At 32.6% G+C, this 18878-nt stretch overlaps 3 protein-coding genes across 6 annotated transcripts; 1 reads left to right on the top strand and 2 right to left on the bottom strand.

Moving 5' to 3' along the window:
* Positions 1-842: 842 nt before the first annotated feature.
* LOC109803630 (small ribosomal subunit protein bS16m/bS16c) lies at positions 843-2794 on the bottom strand. 4 transcript variants are annotated; one of them, XM_029272572.2, is made up of 6 exons: positions 2637-2741; positions 2406-2456; positions 2240-2273; positions 1789-2133; positions 1661-1706; positions 843-1442 (listed from the first exon to the last, which is right to left on the bottom strand). In XM_029272572.2, the coding sequence occupies exons 4-6, from the start codon at positions 1919-1921 to the stop codon at positions 1223-1225; spliced, it is 399 nt and encodes a 132-aa protein (XP_029128405.1). In that variant the 5' UTR covers positions 1922-2133; positions 2240-2273; positions 2406-2456; positions 2637-2741; the 3' UTR covers positions 843-1222. The 4 variants fall into 4 exon arrangements, with proteins under 4 accessions (XP_029128405.1, XP_020220886.1, XP_082915660.1 ...); XM_020365297.3 differs by lacking the exon at positions 2406-2456 and having other exon boundaries at positions 2637-2745; XM_083059534.1 differs by lacking the exon at positions 2240-2273 and having other exon boundaries at positions 2637-2742.
* Positions 2795-7858: 5064 nt separating this feature from the next.
* LOC109803207 (DNA repair protein recA homolog 3, mitochondrial) lies at positions 7859-14210 on the top strand. Its single transcript, XM_020364674.3, has 8 exons — positions 7859-8036; positions 8162-8225; positions 8569-8786; positions 9092-9179; positions 10013-10185; positions 10736-10882; positions 12795-12929; positions 13369-14210. The coding sequence occupies exons 1-8, from the start codon at positions 7965-7967 to the stop codon at positions 13744-13746; spliced, it is 1275 nt and encodes a 424-aa protein (XP_020220263.1). The 5' UTR covers positions 7859-7964; the 3' UTR covers positions 13747-14210.
* A 1417-nt stretch (positions 14211-15627) lies between these two features.
* Positions 15628-18599, bottom strand: LOC109803678 (uncharacterized). The gene is made up of 6 exons (XM_020365363.3): positions 18428-18599; positions 18283-18337; positions 18142-18192; positions 16366-16457; positions 16208-16285; positions 15628-15993 (listed from the first exon to the last, which is right to left on the bottom strand). The coding sequence occupies exons 1-6, from the start codon at positions 18481-18483 to the stop codon at positions 15846-15848; spliced, it is 480 nt and encodes a 159-aa protein (XP_020220952.1). The 5' UTR covers positions 18484-18599; the 3' UTR covers positions 15628-15845.
* Between the last annotated feature and the right edge of the window lie 279 nt (positions 18600-18878).

Here is an 18878-nt window from a genome sequence, read left to right as displayed (position 1 = left end):
GACATGAATTGAACATCTGCTGTGCATTTAAATGCTTAAGTCTCCAAAAAAATAGTAACATGAATTCCTAGACAGTCAAATTACAAAATTCTCAAGAATAATATCATCATTGATGAGAATTAAATTCGTAGCATACTTGGTTGTTGATCACCCTCTGTAATGCACGATAACTGAATTTTCAAAATTTAATTCATGAGCAATGCAACACTGTAAATATGTTTGTATAATCACTCATTGAAGAACCCTAACAATCAAATACTTAATCATACATTCATACACCAACCAACATATCAACGCATACAGTACTGATAATTGCACGAGTTCAAACATAAATCAATCCCAAAAGATCTAATATTGGAAAATGTTTAGATGTAGTAATAATAAGATTATTTAGAGAATAAACAAAATACAGCATAGCATAAATACCCAAATTGAGGTAGCAATGGCTGTTTAGAGTTCTCCAATATATTCTAATAAGTATAGAACTGATTGACTCAATTCATAATTATAAACAATTGAATAACAACTGACATATTATTTCCGATCCAAAATTCAGATAATTGCCTCTTGAGTTAGCAAATAACAAATAGCACTCTGAGTTAGCACGATAAAAGCCCTGGTCAAATAATAGTATAACACAGTTGCAAGAAATGCATTCAGAGCAGGATAAATGGATAACATTTCAAAATGCATATGCAGAAACAAAGAAATCAACTAGAGTACAGAAATATTACAAATGCATTTAGTTACAGTGTACAAGAGGAAAAAATCAAATGAAGTGAACTACTTTGCTATTGCCCTAGCAACTTTCAAAAGTTCCACAAAACAAAAGTAACACGCAATTCAAGAGCAAGTCAACCTGTCCATTCAATGATTTCACGCAATTCCTTTATACATAATGTTTAGCAGCCTAAAAATTTGACCAGTCTTGCTCTTGCCCCACCACAAAACAACCCAAATTCCCCAAGCAAACAGCAATTATTCTTTTCTTTTGATTCGTAAAGTCAATCAGGAACATAGATATTAAAGATATATCTCAAATAAAACCATCAATGACAAAGGGACAGAAAGATCCTAAAATACGACACTCTAAGAGAATGTTTGGATCCATGCCCATAAACTCCATCCACCAAAAAAATTCATGTCCAACACGCAGAAGCTACTCCTATTAGCTTCTATATGACATGGATTGAACTTGATGTAACAGAGAATCAAACATGTGCTAAGAGTTTTCAGGAGTGTCATGTTGATGCTCATTGTTATTCGCATTAGCTGGCTTTTCTTGATTCAGGACACGTCCAGTTAGTGCATCAACAGGGAGAGTATCACGTGGTCCACCTTTCCGCCCCATTGCCACCATTGGCGGCGGTGGCAGCACACCAGCCCGGAATAGAAGACGCTCCACCGGCTCCGAAGGCTGAGCTCCAACAGAAAGCCAATACCTAAACAAAAAAGAAACCAACACTATCTCACAATAGGTTCTTCGTCCCTTGTTCACAAAGAAAACAATAAGGATTAATTTTGTAAAAGACACATACACATGATAATCATAATCACCCACCCAGAAAAACTTCTATTTCTTCCTTGGAAACAACTATATTAATTATTGAAATATTTAAAATTAATTCCAAAATTGACAAAGAAAGAAAGAGTGAGTTACTTGACTCTTTCGAAGTTGAGACCCATTCTCTTGCCACCATCTTGACCTGTGAGGAAAGAGAAACGTGAGAATCAACTAGAAGCGTAAATGCGTGTATCTAATTAATCATGTTTGGGAATAGTGATAACCTGGCAAAGGATTGTAGTAACCAAGAACTTCGAGGTGCTTGCCATCTCTTGGGGATCTGCTATCAGCAGCCATAACCCGATAGAACGGCTTGTTCTTACACCCGAACCGGGACAGCCGAATCCTCACGACCATTTTCCAACACTTTTTCCTTCAAACCTGATTGTAAACAGAACCACGCTCGTGGGTGCAATAGGGTTCTGGGTTTAATCGCCAAACGACACTTCAATCTGTGTCTGTTGTTTTGATAAAGCCTTGTGATTGTTCAATCTGGTCTCTTTTTTACACCTTGATCAATCTGATTATTTAGAGGTTATAGGACCCAACCCAAAATTTTTGATTTGTTCCTTTAAAACCATTAAAAAAACACTAAATTAAAATGCTGAACTAATTATACTATTCATGCTACTCTAGTAATAATTAAAATAGTCAAAGGGATTATTACACACTTACATTACAGACAGGGATAAAAGTAAATTGGTTCAATCTACACCAATTAACACAATTACAAATCAAACATCTATTTCCTTAACTTGATGGTAAATTGCAGACATCACTTTGGCTAACTTAATGTCAATAAAAAGAATATATATAAAAAAACCGACTTTATAAAAAATACCTCTTATATCTTAAAATACCTCATGCTAAATTTCAGACAGGAACCACATTTCTGTTGCATATTCATAGAAGATTTCAAAGAAATTAAAAAAAATAAAATAAAATAGAAGCTGTATAAGACAACATGTATTATATGTATACAGAGCAGAGCAATCGCTTAAGCTTAAGCACATCAAAATATGAAGTAAGCAATTTCTTAAATTAAAATGGCACAGAACAAATGAGAAGATACCTGTGGGCTGTGGGATGTGGCTGTAAATTCTCTGATAGGGGGGCGGAGGCGAAAACAACACTAAACAAACCCTAACACTGTGCCCAGCGATCGCAGTGAGTGGGCCTGGCTTGTGGTAGGTCAATACGACAACACTATCGCCAACATTAGTTTTTTTTTTTTTTTTTTTTTTTTAGTGAGGGTGGATATTGTCGTATGAATTCATTTTCTTTTATTTATTAATGATTTTAATATGTGAAATGTATTAGTTAAATATTTATTATGTATAATTAAAATTTATAATAAATTATATATATAAATAAATATTATGTTTAAGTATATAAATTATATTTGAAAATAGATATTTTAAATATATAAATTATATTTTAAATTTATGATAAATAATTTATATTATAATATAATATTATTTTTATTTATTAATAATTTATTTTAAAATTTTAGAAAACTAAAATTTAATTTATAAATAATTATGGTAAATAAAAATTATTCTATTTTTTAAAAAATTTTGTAATATATAAAAAATAACTTAGATCATTCTTTTCAAAGATACAAGTCAATTAAATATAATTTTATTACTCAATTGGTAAAATGGGGACTTTGGACAGAAAAACGATAATGAATAATAAAAATTTCAAAACAAAAAATTAATGAGATATTTCAATAGGAAATTACATTGATTTAAAATTTTAATCTTTACTGTAAAATTTTCACATTTTAAAATATAATATAAATTCAATCAACCTTAAATTAACACGAACGTAATTAAAATATAGATATAAACATAGATTAATTGAATTTTATAAAAACATAAAATGTAATCTCAATATCACAATTTTTGTAAAATTTAAAAATGGTGAACAGTTGATTTAGACGATTTAGGTTATTTTATATGTAAATCTAAAAATAAATTTCAATCTCAATTATAGATTGTTTTTAAATGAAATTCATTATCATGAAAACGAAAATTTAATCTAGAACGGAAAAGAAAACGAAGAGAATTTGTATGGTAAAAATATATTGGAAATTTTAATTTTATCGTAATTTATGTAATTTTGAATCGAGTAAATGGATTGACTACACATCTCCATCAAGTTGTTGCAATTCATTCGTTTAGAAAATATAAAGAGAAAAATCCAAGAGAGAGGGGGAATTTAAATAAAAAAAAAACTTGTACAAAAAATAACTCTAAAATCTAAAAAAATAAGTGAAAATGTACATAACTAATCTCATAATACCTATTAATAGACTAATATAGTGGGCTTGATCAGAATATTTACAAGGTTCGACCCACTAATAAACTAATTAACAAGGTTAGACTACTAATACAATAAGTTCCTAAAGTAAACCCAAAATGAAGAGTAGAAACATAACATTGATGCACATTTTTGGACCCTAAGACGTTTAAAGTGGGTGAAACTCCCAACAAAGAAGTTATAGAACTCTGACTTAGCTTTCTTGGGACACCAAGACTGTCTAATTTTGAGTTTGGAAGCTTCGGATATGGCTTACGCAAGACAGCATGTCAAAGTGGACACCAACTTGGTCTTAACATCATTTGATTCTTCTAGTTTTTCTTTTATGCTATCAACTAAGTCTTGAAGCCTTTTCCTATCTCAATCTTCTCATTGTGAATATGAATTTCTTGATTGGTGGATATGGTAGAGGTAAGGGCAATCTTTGACTCCTTAAGCCTTGTCCTCAATTTGTCGGTCTCAAATATGGACTCCATAAATAAAGTTTGAGCAATACCAAGAGAACGATCCATCAATTCACAAATGATAGACCATTTCGTCAAAGAGTTATCATAGGAAAGAAACTCTCGACCTTCAGATGATAATATGCCTTGGCCGAAGAGTTCTTGAGTTTTGATGGAGGGAGAAGGAAAAATAGTTGCATCAATTGAGGGGGGATAGCATGGCTCCCCATATAAAAAGGCATTTTCCTTTATTTTATCCTTTTTGTTTTTTTTGTTACATCCTCGGCACACTTATTCACTTTATACTTAGGGTTTTTTTTTCTTGGGACTTTTACCATTTTTATTCTTCTCTAAGCTTAGGGGTAAAGTATCAATAGGAGTAAGGCAAAGGAGTAGCAATCAAAGCCGAAGAGTTCTTAATGGCAGCAAGAGCAACAATGTTGAATCGAGTCCGTTCCTTGTGCACTTGACAAAAAGAGAGAATCTTAGCACCAGTTGAAGCCATAATACCTAAAAAAATAAAGAAGTCAACAATCAAAATAGTATATTAATAAAAACTCCATAGGAATAAAGCTTATCATTAATATCTCCATGGGGCTTATGGCATTTATGCATCTCAATTAAACATCTGGAGGGAAGATTATGAAGAAGGGTGTTTACAAAGGAAAGATCTGAGTGCTCATTGGGGGATAAATAAGCAAGAGGGAGTTTGTCATATATTCTTGGCACACGAGCCTAATAAAAAGGAAAAAGAGGTTTGTCATTACTATAAAAAAAATAGGCATGGCCCAAAGGGTGAATCTCGATTTTTAAAAACTAACTTTAACATTTTTATATAAAGAAGTGTAAGGTTTCAAAAGTTTTCGAGAAGGGTGACGAGCTAATGAAACCCATTTAGCCTTATCACTCGGACAACAATAGTAGTGATGCAAAAATAAGTTAGAAATAGGGTTACATGGGTATATTTTCATAAATACTAGATTGCTTTCATAGCGGTCTAGCTATTAGGATGAAGTTGAGTAACGGTAACATTCAATACCCGAAGCACACTAGTGAAAAAAAGGATTCATATGACGGGTAATACTAAAATTTCTAAAAATGCAAACATACATAAAGAAAAAAAAATGACTTTTATCTTGAGGAGTTTTTCCAACAAAAATATAATTTGGTCTTAGAGAGACATTGATCTTACAACACCAAATATATACACGAAAAGGTTGTTCTTCAATAAGAAATGTATATATTTTTATGTTAGAAACAAAGTTATGAAGGATTTTTGGATCACTAAAACGGGAGTTGCATGTAACAATGACACTATGGACCCATTTGAAACCATGAATAATAATGGACTTGATGGGGTCTTGGAAGAGTCACCAGGACTTGAATTTGAGTCCTCACCCTCGACCAAATGCTTTTTTCGATCATTAGCATGATGACTCTTGGAAGAAGAAGATAAAGAAGAGAAAAAGGACAAAGATGAGTCCACTAAGAAAGAAGTAGAGTTACTCATCCTTGTTATTGATAAAGTCGAGGATTCAAAGAAATAGAAAAAAGGTTCTCGATCTTAGAGTGAGAGCCTCAGAGAAATAAACTCCTATTTACAAGAGGAAAGTTTGCAAAAAGCAAACGATAGCAAGAGCCACAACCGTTTGATTCAAACATAATCAATGGTCACCAACATGCAACCTTTCATTTACTAAGAAAGAGAAACGTTTTGTTTCATGGAGAAGATGAAGTGACCAACCCCCTCATGATGAAAGGTTTTAGCTCCAACATAGTTAAAAGTAATGATGAAACAATAACATTAATTGAGGAATATAAAGAAACACATTGGCAGGTTAAGTAATAAGGTTTTCTCAATTTTATGAATTAATAGTAAGTCATTAAAATCTTGAAAGCATGGGACATGTATACTGGTAGGGGTTTGATTGAGGACTTGTTGGGTTCTTACTAAAGACAATTTGGAAGTGACATGTACCAAAGACATGGTAAAATGTCTATCATAGAAGTTAAAAGTAATTAGTTTGATGTTTTGGGCCTATCATCAAGGCCCAAGCCCAATAAGAGTATAATATAAATAATTATATTATGTAAGATGAAATGACACTTTTTAACATTGCATTTATAACAATATTTATTGCATCACTCTTATCGAGGTCAATACCAACTTGAGTATTAAAGTGACTTTTTGTACGTACATCCCTTTTCTCCTCAAACATATTAAGCCAGATATCACTTACTAAAGACTATGGAACCTAAGACTAGGAGCTTATAGAAAGAGGATGAATTTACCATTGTATCCCATTTTAGGTACAAAAACTATATTTGTACTTGTCAACAAAATGGTTAGGAACCATTTCTCACCTTTTTATCACTCTCTTTTTAAGTTGTGTTTTTGTGATTGATCACATGTAAAATTTCAAAATCCTCTTATAAAATGTTAGATTGAATGCTTCTTATCTAATCAACTAACATCAATGTTTTTCGTTTATTAGAAAATTTTTCAAAGATTAAAACTGAATAAATTTTGTTTAAAGACTAAAAACAAAAGTTGACAAAAGATCGTGGACTTAAAACATGTTTAACATTTTTTTTGTTATTATTGCTTTGAAATTGTGCTTCGTGGTTTTTAAAATATACTTTTATAAAGTATTTTTTGGAAGAGAAAATGTATTTACTCTTCTAGAAAATACTTTCTGAAAGTATATTTTTACTCTTCTAAAAAGTATTTTTTAGAAATATATTTTTTCTCCTTTGAAAAGTATTTTTTAAAAATATATTTTTGCTCTTTCGATATAAGAGTGATTATTAAAATATATTTTCAAAAGGTATTTTTAATTTTTTTTTTATCTTTTAGAATTACCTTTTGGAAAATGATTTTTTTGAAATCTATATCTATTATAAAGGAGATATCATAATATGTAACCATTTTTTATCTCCATTTTTTAATGAATTATTATATTCCTCGGATGTTAAAAAATATAACTTTTCATCCTCTTTGAATAATCACATACAATCATGTAATATCTAATTTATACCTATTATAAAAGAAATACCATGATATGTAATCATTTTTTGTATTTATTTTTTAATAGACCATTATATCTCTTGAATATTAAAAAAGTGTATCAATTCTTAATCTATACATATTATAAAAGAGATATATTTTGGTAACCACCCATTTGGTCTTCATTTTTTTGTGGACGATTATACTTCTTGAATATAAAAAAAATATTTTTAATTTTTTTAAATAACTATCCATAATTTATAATATTTGTCTGTGTCTAATTATTAGAGACATAAAGCGCCTTAACCACTCTGTACAAATAAAGAGAAAAAAAAAAGGTGAATGGAGGTAATGAAAGTCAAGATTGGAAAACAGTTAAATTTCATGGGCCAGGCCCAATAAATATCTAAAAAATTTCGTTCAGCGAGGATGGAAATTGAAAATGGAGGGAAAGCAAACCCTAATAACCGGCTAAAGTGTTCTTTCATGGCACCAATATAAATATAAAACTAAAATAAATAATAAAAAGGAAAAAGACATTCTAGTTTACTTCACTCACTGACACTGCACACTTCATTTGTGAACAAAAACAAATAATTGTTCCTCTTTTTTGTTCTTCTATTCCATGGCGAGGCTGCTTCGCAACGCCAACACTTCCCTCCTCAAACGTTCCCTCTTCCACTCCGACCTTCTAACGGTGATGCATTATATTTTTCTTCTAATTTTTTTTTAAAAAAAATTTAAAGACCTTTTTTGTTTTTTGTTTTTTTGGATTGGTGCGTGAATGGATGATGAATTTTTTATTTACCCTTTTGCTTGCAGCGCTTTTGCCTTGAACCAGGAGTATTGGGCACGTCTAAAATTTTGAGCTTTTCAACCCATAAAGGTTTTTCAAAGTATTATTTGTGTTTCGTTGTCTAACATAACATTGTGATATAGGGACTCTGTCTGTCAGGAACCACCAATACCTATTCATTTTGGTGACTATTCATTTTCTGTAGCTCTGATCCAAGAAAAGAAAAATGTGCATTTTAGTTTATTTATAATTCTATGAAGTTTGTAGCATTTTAGTCAAAGTAATTACATATACTGGCTTAGGAGTTTTTGCCCTTTTCTTTATGTAAGATTTTTGTTGTTGTTATTATTATTATAATATTTTTTTTGGGTTTTTCTTTGAGTTTGTGCTGATTTTAAGTTAATGATATTTTTCATATTTTATGCACTTGAAGGTAAAAGGAGGTCTAAATCAGATGCAAGTGACTCAGGTGAAGAAAACATGTCTAAGAAAGATTTGGCCCTGCAGCAAGCTATTGATCAGATCACCTCTGCTCATGGAAAGGGGTCTATCATGTGGCTTGGTCGTTCCGTGGCACCAAAAAATGTACCTGTGGTGTCTACTGGTTCTTTTGCTCTGGATATAGCACTTGGGGTTGGAGGTCTTCCAAAGGTATATTTCTCTTGTGTATTTGCCAATTACAATAATACAGTTTTATCTTCTCCTTTGAAAATATCAGTGTCTATTTCAGTTTATATGGCCATTATCTCTTGTTAATATTCTTGACAGATTGTTTTGGTTTTGATAGTGTACTCTGCAACTGCAAAATATGTTTCTGGTTATTTCATGTTGCTTGCATTTTGGTTTCCTTATGTGTTAGGGATATATGTTGAGACAGAGCAAGGAGAGAAACTATCTCATGTTTCATTATGCGACTGCTATATTCTGATACTTATAAGTAACTGCGATGTCTGTAGGGGCGTGTTGTGGAAATATTTGGTCCAGAGGCTTCTGGGAAAACAACCCTTGCTCTGCATGTGATTGCAGAAGCACAAAAGCTAGGAGGTTGTCTTTATATGCTGTTTTGAAAGTGATAATTAAAATGTCTACCGCTTTTGCTTGTATTAGATTTACAATTTACGATTACAATTTTAGCATGTTTTTGGTAAATACAACCATAACAGTAATGTAGTGGTCATTTGTCATGCAGTCACATTTTTTTTTATAATAATTTTCCCTTTCTCTTTTGTGTGGCTGAGGTAATACTTTAGATGGATGCTTTTTGATTTTTTTTAATGAATGTCTAAATCATTTTCTAACACACTCTTTTGATTAGTATTGTTTGGAAGTGGAAATTTGTGATTTTAATCCAAGCAAGAGTTCTAAGTTTATCAATCCATGCTTCATTACTATGAGCCAATTTTGATAAACTTCTGTACAAACTTTAAAATTAATCAAAATTTTCACTTAAGTTAAAATTAACTTTTGTACCTCAACTTTTTCAGAAGTTCCGTAATTAGCTTCTTTGTAAGCGTCTATAAACTTAAGAGAGCTCCGCATTCTTTCCTTTTAAAAGTCTTAATTATTATAAATTTTACTGTTAAAAAACTCCCATAAGTTAGAAGCTAATCCAAATTGGTCCTATACCAACAATTAGGTGCTTCCTGATTTTCAGTTGGATAGACAGGGTTGTATTCTACCCTGTGCCCTCCCCACTTGTCATACATTTTACTATGTATAGAAGGAAGAGGTTGTTTGTATAATTTAAGTTTTAAAGAAAATTTATCATTGGGGGCCTATGCTCCCATAAAATAATGATAACAAGAAGGCTGTATATTCTTGGTACTGTTTAACTTGTCAATAGTATCTCTGTTAATTGATTTGTATGTATCATGCAGGCTATTGCGCCTTTGTTGATGCTGAGCATGCACTGGATAAGACACTTGCAGAGTCAATTGGTGTAAATACTAAGAACTTGCTTCTCTCACAACCAGATTGTGGTGAACAAGCACTTAGCCTTGTGGATACCTTAATCAGGAGTGGTTCAGTTGATGTAATTGTTGTTGACAGTGTAAGTATGGAGCTCTGCATTTTTTGTTTTTATTAATACTTACTGTATATGTTTGTCAGTTTGTGTCCATGTACGCATGGTGTGAGAGCATTAATTTTGCTTTACATATGACTATACATGCGCCATAAATATGATTTTGCTTAAATCTAATGTTAACTATCTATTATGATTGTATTGTAACAAATAATTCTTCTGACACTTGAATGCTTCTGACATTATGTGTCAGTATGTATATAATGAAATATTCCTGATGTAAGTTTTGCACTTGGAGATCTTTGTTGCTGCCTGTATTATGCAGCAAATAATGTGTTTAATTGCAGGTTCTTGGGAGCCTGAAATATGTGTTGTGGAATTGGATGCTGTTCTGGAAATGACACATTTTTTAGCATAGACAGTCTAATTTTAGTTGTTAAAATATTTTACCTTATTTTTGCTCTTTTAACTTTGATAGGGTTTAGATTATTTCTCTGATATCGTGTTTCACTGGGTTGATGTTCTTATATAAGTTGAGTTAATATCTTAAACTTTTTTGCTATATTTCCATTTATAGGTGGCTGCTCTTGTTCCTAAAGGCGAGCTTGATGGTGAGATGGGTGATGCTCACATGGCAATGCAGGCTAGGTTGATGAGCCAGGCTCTTCGGAAATTGTGTCACTCCTTGTCACTTTCACAGTGTATATTGGTTTTTATAAACCAGGTATCAGCTACAGTTGCGTTGCTCTGTCATCAATTTTCCTATGGTCAAATTGTGAATATTTATTTATTTATATTGAGCAACTTAGCATGCATAATTTTTTTTGTCTTGGGATAGTCTGATGTGTACTAATCTTGGTGTATGATTATATTTTCTGTCCCTCTGAGCCAAAGTGCTTCACTTTCATTTAGTGGTTGAGGTTGGGCTTGGTTAGTCTAACAGCCAACATGTTTTTAGGTTCATTATTATGATTTTTCTGTTATAATTAGTATGTTTTATAACTTTTACCCATTGTTATGGTGAAATTAAACGTTTGTCCCCTTTCTAGCTTTGTTCTGCTGGTGTTCTTTCCTATTTAGTGTCATTTTGCCTAGCTACATTTTCACTCTTTCCTTTTTACCCAGCTTAAGTTGCAAGCATGAAAAATTGAGTGCATGCTTTTATGTGTGAAAAGTGTAGACTTTGGAGGTAAAAAGCTCAAACTTTATATTAATTGACTTAAAAACTTTTTACAATGAGGATATATAACATGCATTCTTTTTTGCGGATGATATCTCTGATTAAGGAATCAAGGGAAGCAATTAACTTTAACCTTGAGCTTCGGAGGTAAACTTTGGAAATAAAAGGTCTGTGTTAAGTAGGAAGCAAGACAAAGTATATGCATTACAATTTTAACAAGAGACAATAGGAATATGACTTGGAAGTAAAATTGGGAGAACATGTTATACAATCCTATGTTTAAATATCTAGGGTCTACAAAATGATGAGGGAAATTAATGAGGATATCATACTGGATACAAGTGAGATCACTATAATAGAGAAAGGCATTGAGAGTTATTTGTGATCACAAAGTATTTTCCAGATCAAAGACAAGTTCTATCGTACCATTATACATCTAGCTATACTTTATGGTAGTGAATTTTGGGCTTTAAAGGGACAAGAGAAAAAAGGAGGGAATAGTAGAAATGAGAATGCTAAGATAGGTGTGTGACGATATAAGAAAGAATAAGATATGAAATGGTTGTATACATGGGGATATTGATATGATGCCTATTGAGGAAAAATGGTAGAAAATTGGTTAAGGTGGTGTGGACACGTGCAAAGAAAGCCATTGGAAGCACTTGTGAGGAGAGTAGGTTGCATGGTTTTTAGTCTTGTGAAAAGGAGAGGAAAGACCAATAACATTGGAGGAAGTTGTTACAAGGAATCTCATGGTGAATATCTTTGAATATTTCGTCTTTAACTAGGCTGAATGACGTCATGTGATATATATACCCAATCTCACCTAGTGATTTGTTGCTTTTGTTGTTTTTTTTTTCTTCTAATAGCAAGATAATTTTATGGATATGAGAAATGTTAATAATACACTTTCTAACACATTCTTTTAATACACTCTTTAGTTAGTTGAAGTTTATCGGAAAACACAATTTGGTAGGTCTCATACCCTATTTAATAACTTTATCTTAATTTTGTAGTTTTCAATAAATTCTATCCAATAAGAATGCTAGTTTCATTGCTGGTGTAAATAGCAGACCCATTAAACTCTTAAATAAGATGGAATGTGTTGATGTACTCTTACCCTCCTGATTATCTAAATTAATTGAATGTGATACTGATCTATTTGGACTGATGTATTGGTGTGACAATGTTTTCATTTGCTAGTTCACCAAATTTTGTAAGTTTGTGGAGAGTTGGCATGCTCTGCCAGGCCTACATGATTGTGTTTGATTGGGATAGTTGTTTGATCCTAGGGAACGTTCTTGACATGCTTGGTATTATATATTACTGTTTATACTTTATATATTGTACAAGAATGTGTATATTTTCTTTTTATCCGTAACTTTTTTGAAATTACTTTAGAAAAGTGTTTATTTTTTAATTATGGGAATTCTTGTGCTTGTGCATGCTTCTCCAGGTGAGATCAAAGATTTCTACTTTTGGGGGATTTGCTGGGCCCACTGAAGTTACTTGTGGTGGTAATGCACTGAAGTTCTATGCTTCTGTGCGGCTAAATATCAAACGAATAGGGTTTATCAAGAAGGGTGAAGAGGTACAAAACATCTTAAAATTCTCCTCTTTTGTGCATCCTGCATTACTATTGCCATGCCTGCCCAAATAGTATGGTTTCAAATAAGCTCGAGTAAATTTCTGAACTCCTCCCAATGTCTTGTACTTTTATACAAGTACTTGAATGACAGTTTGATCGAAGGATTTTTATTAGGAATTTAGGATTAAGGAGCCAAGCAAAACAGTCTACTTGTTTGTTCGTTGGATGCAAGAATGTTCTAATGCTGATTCTCAAACCAGTGCTCTTCACTAGCTATCTTGGATAGGCTCCTCGCTCTCATGCTTATCTTTTATATGTGATATCTGTTTGTTCCTAATATTGCTTTGAACATATTAGTATTCCTCCTAATATTCTGCTAACAGAACACATTAGCGTCTAATTTATGGGATGAATAATTCTTTTATGGCATTTTATTATGCAGACTTTAGCAAGCCAGGTCCTTGTCAAGGTTGTGAAGAACAAGCATGCCCCTCCATTTAAAACTGCACAGTTTGAGCTTGAGTTTGGCAAGGGTATAAGTAGAGAAGCCGAGATCATAGAGTTGAGCATAAAATACAAAATTATAAGGAAGAGTGGTTCATTTTATGAATATAATGGCCAAAATTTCCATGGTAAGGATGCTCTAAAGAGGTTCTTGGCAGACACAGATGGTGTACAAGAATTAGCAACAAAGCTTAGGGAGAAGATTCTTAATGCTGATCCAGAACTGGTGCCGGAGGTACCAGTGATGATGGGAGATGTCACGGAAGAAATGGTATCGCTTGATTCCACTGATGAAGCAGCAGCTATAGTAGCATGAATTTGCAAGTAACCACAAAATATGGGGTGCTCTTGTTTCCCTGCTTCAAAATGGACCCTACTCAAGGGTTTTACAGATGAAGGTGGCTCTAAAAGTAAAACAACAGATGCCTTTGCTTCCTAGTTTGGAACAACACTTCCTTCTTGCAAGCACAAGGCACATTGCCTTTGTAAATTAAAAATTTTGGTCATTTTATGCGAGCCATGAGTCATGTGGGTCGTCTTAGTTTTGTTATTTGGAGGAACAGACACTCAAGGGGGGAATCAAGGGCTCTAAGCTGATCAATAGTTAAGTCAGTGCTGATTATTTGGAAGGATATTAATCTGCAAGTTATATAATGGTATGTGTATATGTATTCCTAACAGTAAACTTTTTGCATGCATTTATGGAACCAGGGAAGACAGATCATTTTATCTTACCAAATCAAACTTAATACGTGTTAATGATTTCAGCCATTTGCATTTTATCCTATTGTTTTGAGTTGTTGATTGCATGTGATAAATTTGAAGGGAGTCTGGTTCCATCTCATGGTGCTGTTGGTTTTACTTCTAATGATTATTTTATGATAATCTTTGATACAGTAACTAGAATTTAGATATACTTAGATAAAGAAATGTATAGCTCGGACATTCCATGTTTAGGAGTGATGTGTATAGTATATTAGTATGAGTATGACTGTATGAGTGATCGTTACCTGAAATAGCTCGAAGGGTCAGTTAAAAATTACTGAATCATGATTATATGACGTTTTAGGCAATAACACTATTGATTGAAAAAGTATTCTGCTATGTTGAAATTTGTTTATCAATGTTGATGGACCACGGCATGAGTTGGTGTGCTTCCTTATCTGTCGAGAATCATCAAATCATAATATGTTTTTGATAATCATGTTATTAATGTGAAATATTAATTGATTATACTAATGATTTGATTCTACAACTTTCTATCCTGTTTTTCTTTTATCTACTGCTCGATTTTGAGATATTTAAAATCAATTACATTCTAATCAATGAATTTTTTTAATTAACAAATTATAATTGGCAAAAATAGGCAAGTATAATTATTTGTTCAGTACGTTCTACTAACAGAAAACAAGCATGCAAATATGAAGTAATTTCATTATGGTTTTATTAAGGGTAATGATTAAAATATAAATACATGTTTAAGAAAACTGTAAAATTTAATGTTACTCATACATTTTTCACCTTGAATTTTAATAATTTATTTATTTATTAATATCTTAATTATCTTTAACAAAACTGATTTAATTGACACTAAGCAATTAGTTCAACCGATATACTGTGCTGACCGCGGATGTCAATTAGTTTTAGGTATTGAAATGACAAATTAAAAAACAATAGAGAAGTCAATTAGTTAATGAAACAAGTCACTATTTTTACTTTGGAAAGTTGAACTGGAAGTGACTGCGTAATCAAGGTGCATTTTGAAAAGTCAAGAAAGCGTCACTTGTGTATGTGTGCATCAGTTAAGCATAAAATTTTCTAGTCCAACCTAACCAACTAATGTGACATTATGACAAACATTTCTGTATGAAACTTGGATTAGTAAACATTCCCCATTACGTAATTATTTTGTAGTTTCAACATTGTTTCACCAAATGTATGGAATAATTTCCCAACTTTTGTTCAAATATTTGTTGGAATTTTGCAGTCTTACTCCTGAGGGTAGTTTTAGAAAAATCCGCAATCAGAAGGAGAAAAAAAAGCTCCGTGTTAGCACTATCGAGTTCCATTCATTTAACTTTTTTTTTTTCCCATGTTAGGCTGAAATACAATTTCATTGTCTATAACTCTATGCGATTATTACAATAAAACTATCAAGTTCCAATTAAAAAAAAAAAAGCACACTCGGCATCAAAACTCATACAGAGATAAAGGTGTCATCAGATTTTTCTTTTCCTTTCTCAGTTACAGATTCAGTCAAATAATTCTTACATAGCAATGAACATTTTTCTCTAGTAATAAGCAGAAAATAGATTTATTTTTTCAAACCATTTGTCAATAAGACCAAAATCCAGATATCCCACGCTATGGGGGAAAACACATTATCGGCATTACATGGCATTAGATTCGAATGAATCACAAATCAGATCCAGATTTTTCCTCTTTAGGAGGTGCAAATTGCCTGCTGAGACGGGAACGTGTCCAGGGATCAAGGGGTGCTCTCTGTGGTGGTTGAGGAGTTGGTGGCTTTGACTGCCTAAGCTCATTCTCTCTGTCAATAAACCTGATCCAAAGCATATAATTATTTTTACAAAAAGTTTCAATTTAAACCTCATTTTAAGTAACCTTGAAGATTTGAAGGATTAAACTATAACAACATAGCACAATATATTAGGCAGACATGCAACATCAAGAACAATGAGGAAACAATCACTTTAGTGAAATCAAGTGGGGTTACCCAAATAACAGAACCTATCAAAAAGTAGCAATGTACTCACTCAATATAGGCCATTGGTGCAGCATCACCAACTCGAATACGGGTTCGAAGCAATCTGGTGTATCCACCAGCTCTATCCCTGCACAACATAATGTCTGGTCAGTGTACAACTTACTGCCATGAACCAGCAACCAAAATGATATCAGGTTTATTACTTACTTGTACCGATAAGCCAGTTCTGTAAACAGCTTGTGAAGGACATCATCTCCTCGCACAAAACTAGCAGCACGTCTTGCAGCACATTGGGATCCCTATACCAATTTATAATGTAAACTATATGCCAATCCCAGCAATCAAGCTAAATGGAAAATTTATCCTTCCAAGAAGTTCATTCTCAAGGCAAGGGTGAAATTTTTTTGCGCACATTTATCTGTTTCTACCAGCAGTTTAGTAAATAGAATATGGGGATACGGAAAAAAACAGCCATGTAGAAAGTAAACATGCTGGTAGCAAGTTTCATGCAAATAGGGGTGGCAAAGTAGGTCAATCCACCTAAAGCGAGACAGTTTTACCCACCAAAGAAGTAGAGCGGAGCGAGTTAGCCCAGTAAAGAAAATGGGTTGAAATTAACGCGTTGACGGATTGATCCACTTTAGTGAGTTGGTGGTTTTAAAATTGTGGGTTGACAAATTAACCCACCTTCAACCCACCCAATTTTTTTTAAAAAAAATCTCAATTAAAATATTTCAATATACATTATCACATCAACCTATGATAAATTTATTATTTGTAAAATCAATTAGAGGTGCTATATTTTTCATGAAAAGGGGCAAAGTAATATATATTTTTATTAAAAAAAGATTCTATACATAAAAATGTACTAGTAAAAAATATGATTAAAACAATATACTTCTATAGCATATAAAATGAGAATAATTACCTAGAAGAGAAGTTAAACTATAAAATACAAACATTGATCCAACATAAATCTACTATAAATTTATCTTTTAACAACATAAAATACAAAAAAGTGGGTTGGCGGATTAAATCCGCTGGGTTGAGTGGGTTTATTTGTCCAACCCAACCCACTAAAAATAGGCGGGTTGACATACTGGATTCAACCCATATTGTCATCCCTACATGCAAATTCATTCATTATACAAGGACAAGTTTATTATACAAAGTTTCACAAAATCAAATCTACACGAAACAAATGAGGACCCCCTCCACCTCCAAAAACTTGCCATATGCTCTGATTGAGGTGAAAAAAACTATAAAATACTGATTTGAAGGGGGAAAAGGAGACGCAAGTGCCAAAAGGGGAAAATAAACTAAGATAAACCTAGCTTGCGCTAAAAATTTGAAGCCGGTGGGCTCATGCAGATAAGTAATTTCTCCTCTGTAGCAGCAAATAAATAGTTGCTGTAGCAATAGAAGCCATTTACCACAGCACAACAATTAGCAACCTTCAATGCCACCAAAGGCAAAACTAATATTAAAATTTCTATTTTGCCCCTACAAATCGTATACTCTAGCTCCATCCATGTATATCTTGAAATTTGGATGGCAAAAGGACCAAAACCCACCAAGCCATTCCCCCACAATGGCAAGTGCCAACCATACTAGCACTTCATTAGTTGCCACTAACAAATACAGAGCTTCAATAAGCTTCGAAGGTTTAAATATGTCTAGTCCCTCAAATTAAGGCTAAATTTATTCTTAATTCTTCAAATTTTAAATTAATCTTCAATTTTCAAAAAATCTTATTTTAGTCTCGCTGGCCACTTGTAGCATAACTGACAATGAGTGACAACAGATTAAGACCGTTATTTAGTATCAGCTAGGTTTAATACGATGTTTTCACCCGCAAATTATGTTTTCACCAATTATGGCCTCATCACTATTCCATAAGGGATTTTGAACAAAAAACTTATAGAGCAAACAAATTGAATCCAACACGAATTACATAAGAATCATAAATAAACGCATACAGACCTCTTTTCCAAGCTGCACCATATTATCCGCAAGTCTTCTGATCTCTTTGGCCTGCGACCAAATTACAAAATGTATGTTATCATTATGCAAAATAAAATCCGAAATTGGCAGAGACTTAAACGGCGTCGCTTTGATCGGTACCTTGGCCACAGTAGTTTCGATGCGCTCGTGCTTCACCAATTGCGAGACCATGGTTCTGAAGAAATGGGAACCAACGATTGATTGAACATGTTTGTTTGCATTGCAAAGAAATGAAAAAAAGAATGAATTGAAAGCGTTAAGTGACCTGAGCATGGACATTCGGTGAGCGGTGGGTCGACCCAGTTTCCTGAACTTCGTCATTTTGGCGGAAACGCAGAAACCCTAGCGAGCTTCCTTTCTCCCGCTGCACTCTCTGCACACCGGCGCACAAACAAGTGTGAAGTGAAATGTTTTGAAGTGAGAGAAAGTGCATAACTCTTTCTCATTCTAATTTCAATTTTATTAAGCTTAAATTTTGTTTTTTTAATCATTTAATTCGATTCTTTTAGTTTATTTTTTAAAAATGTATTTTTCATTTTTTAAATTAAAAATTTGTAAGAAAATTATTATTTTCATCTCTCTCAATGTTTTAGTGACTAAAACAATATTTATTTTTTGAAAGTCTGACTAAAATAATAAATTTTAAATTTAAGTGACTAGAATAATGTTTTTTTTTTAATTTTATATTTTGACTAAAAGAATAAATTTTGAATTTG

This window comes from Cajanus cajan, chromosome 1 (assembly GCF_000230855.2).
Source record: "Cajanus cajan strain Asha chromosome 1, NIPB_CcT2T_4, whole genome shotgun sequence".
NCBI classification, from domain to species: domain Eukaryota; kingdom Viridiplantae; phylum Streptophyta; class Magnoliopsida; order Fabales; family Fabaceae; genus Cajanus; species Cajanus cajan.
This window is presented reverse-complemented; position numbering and strand designations above follow the sequence as displayed.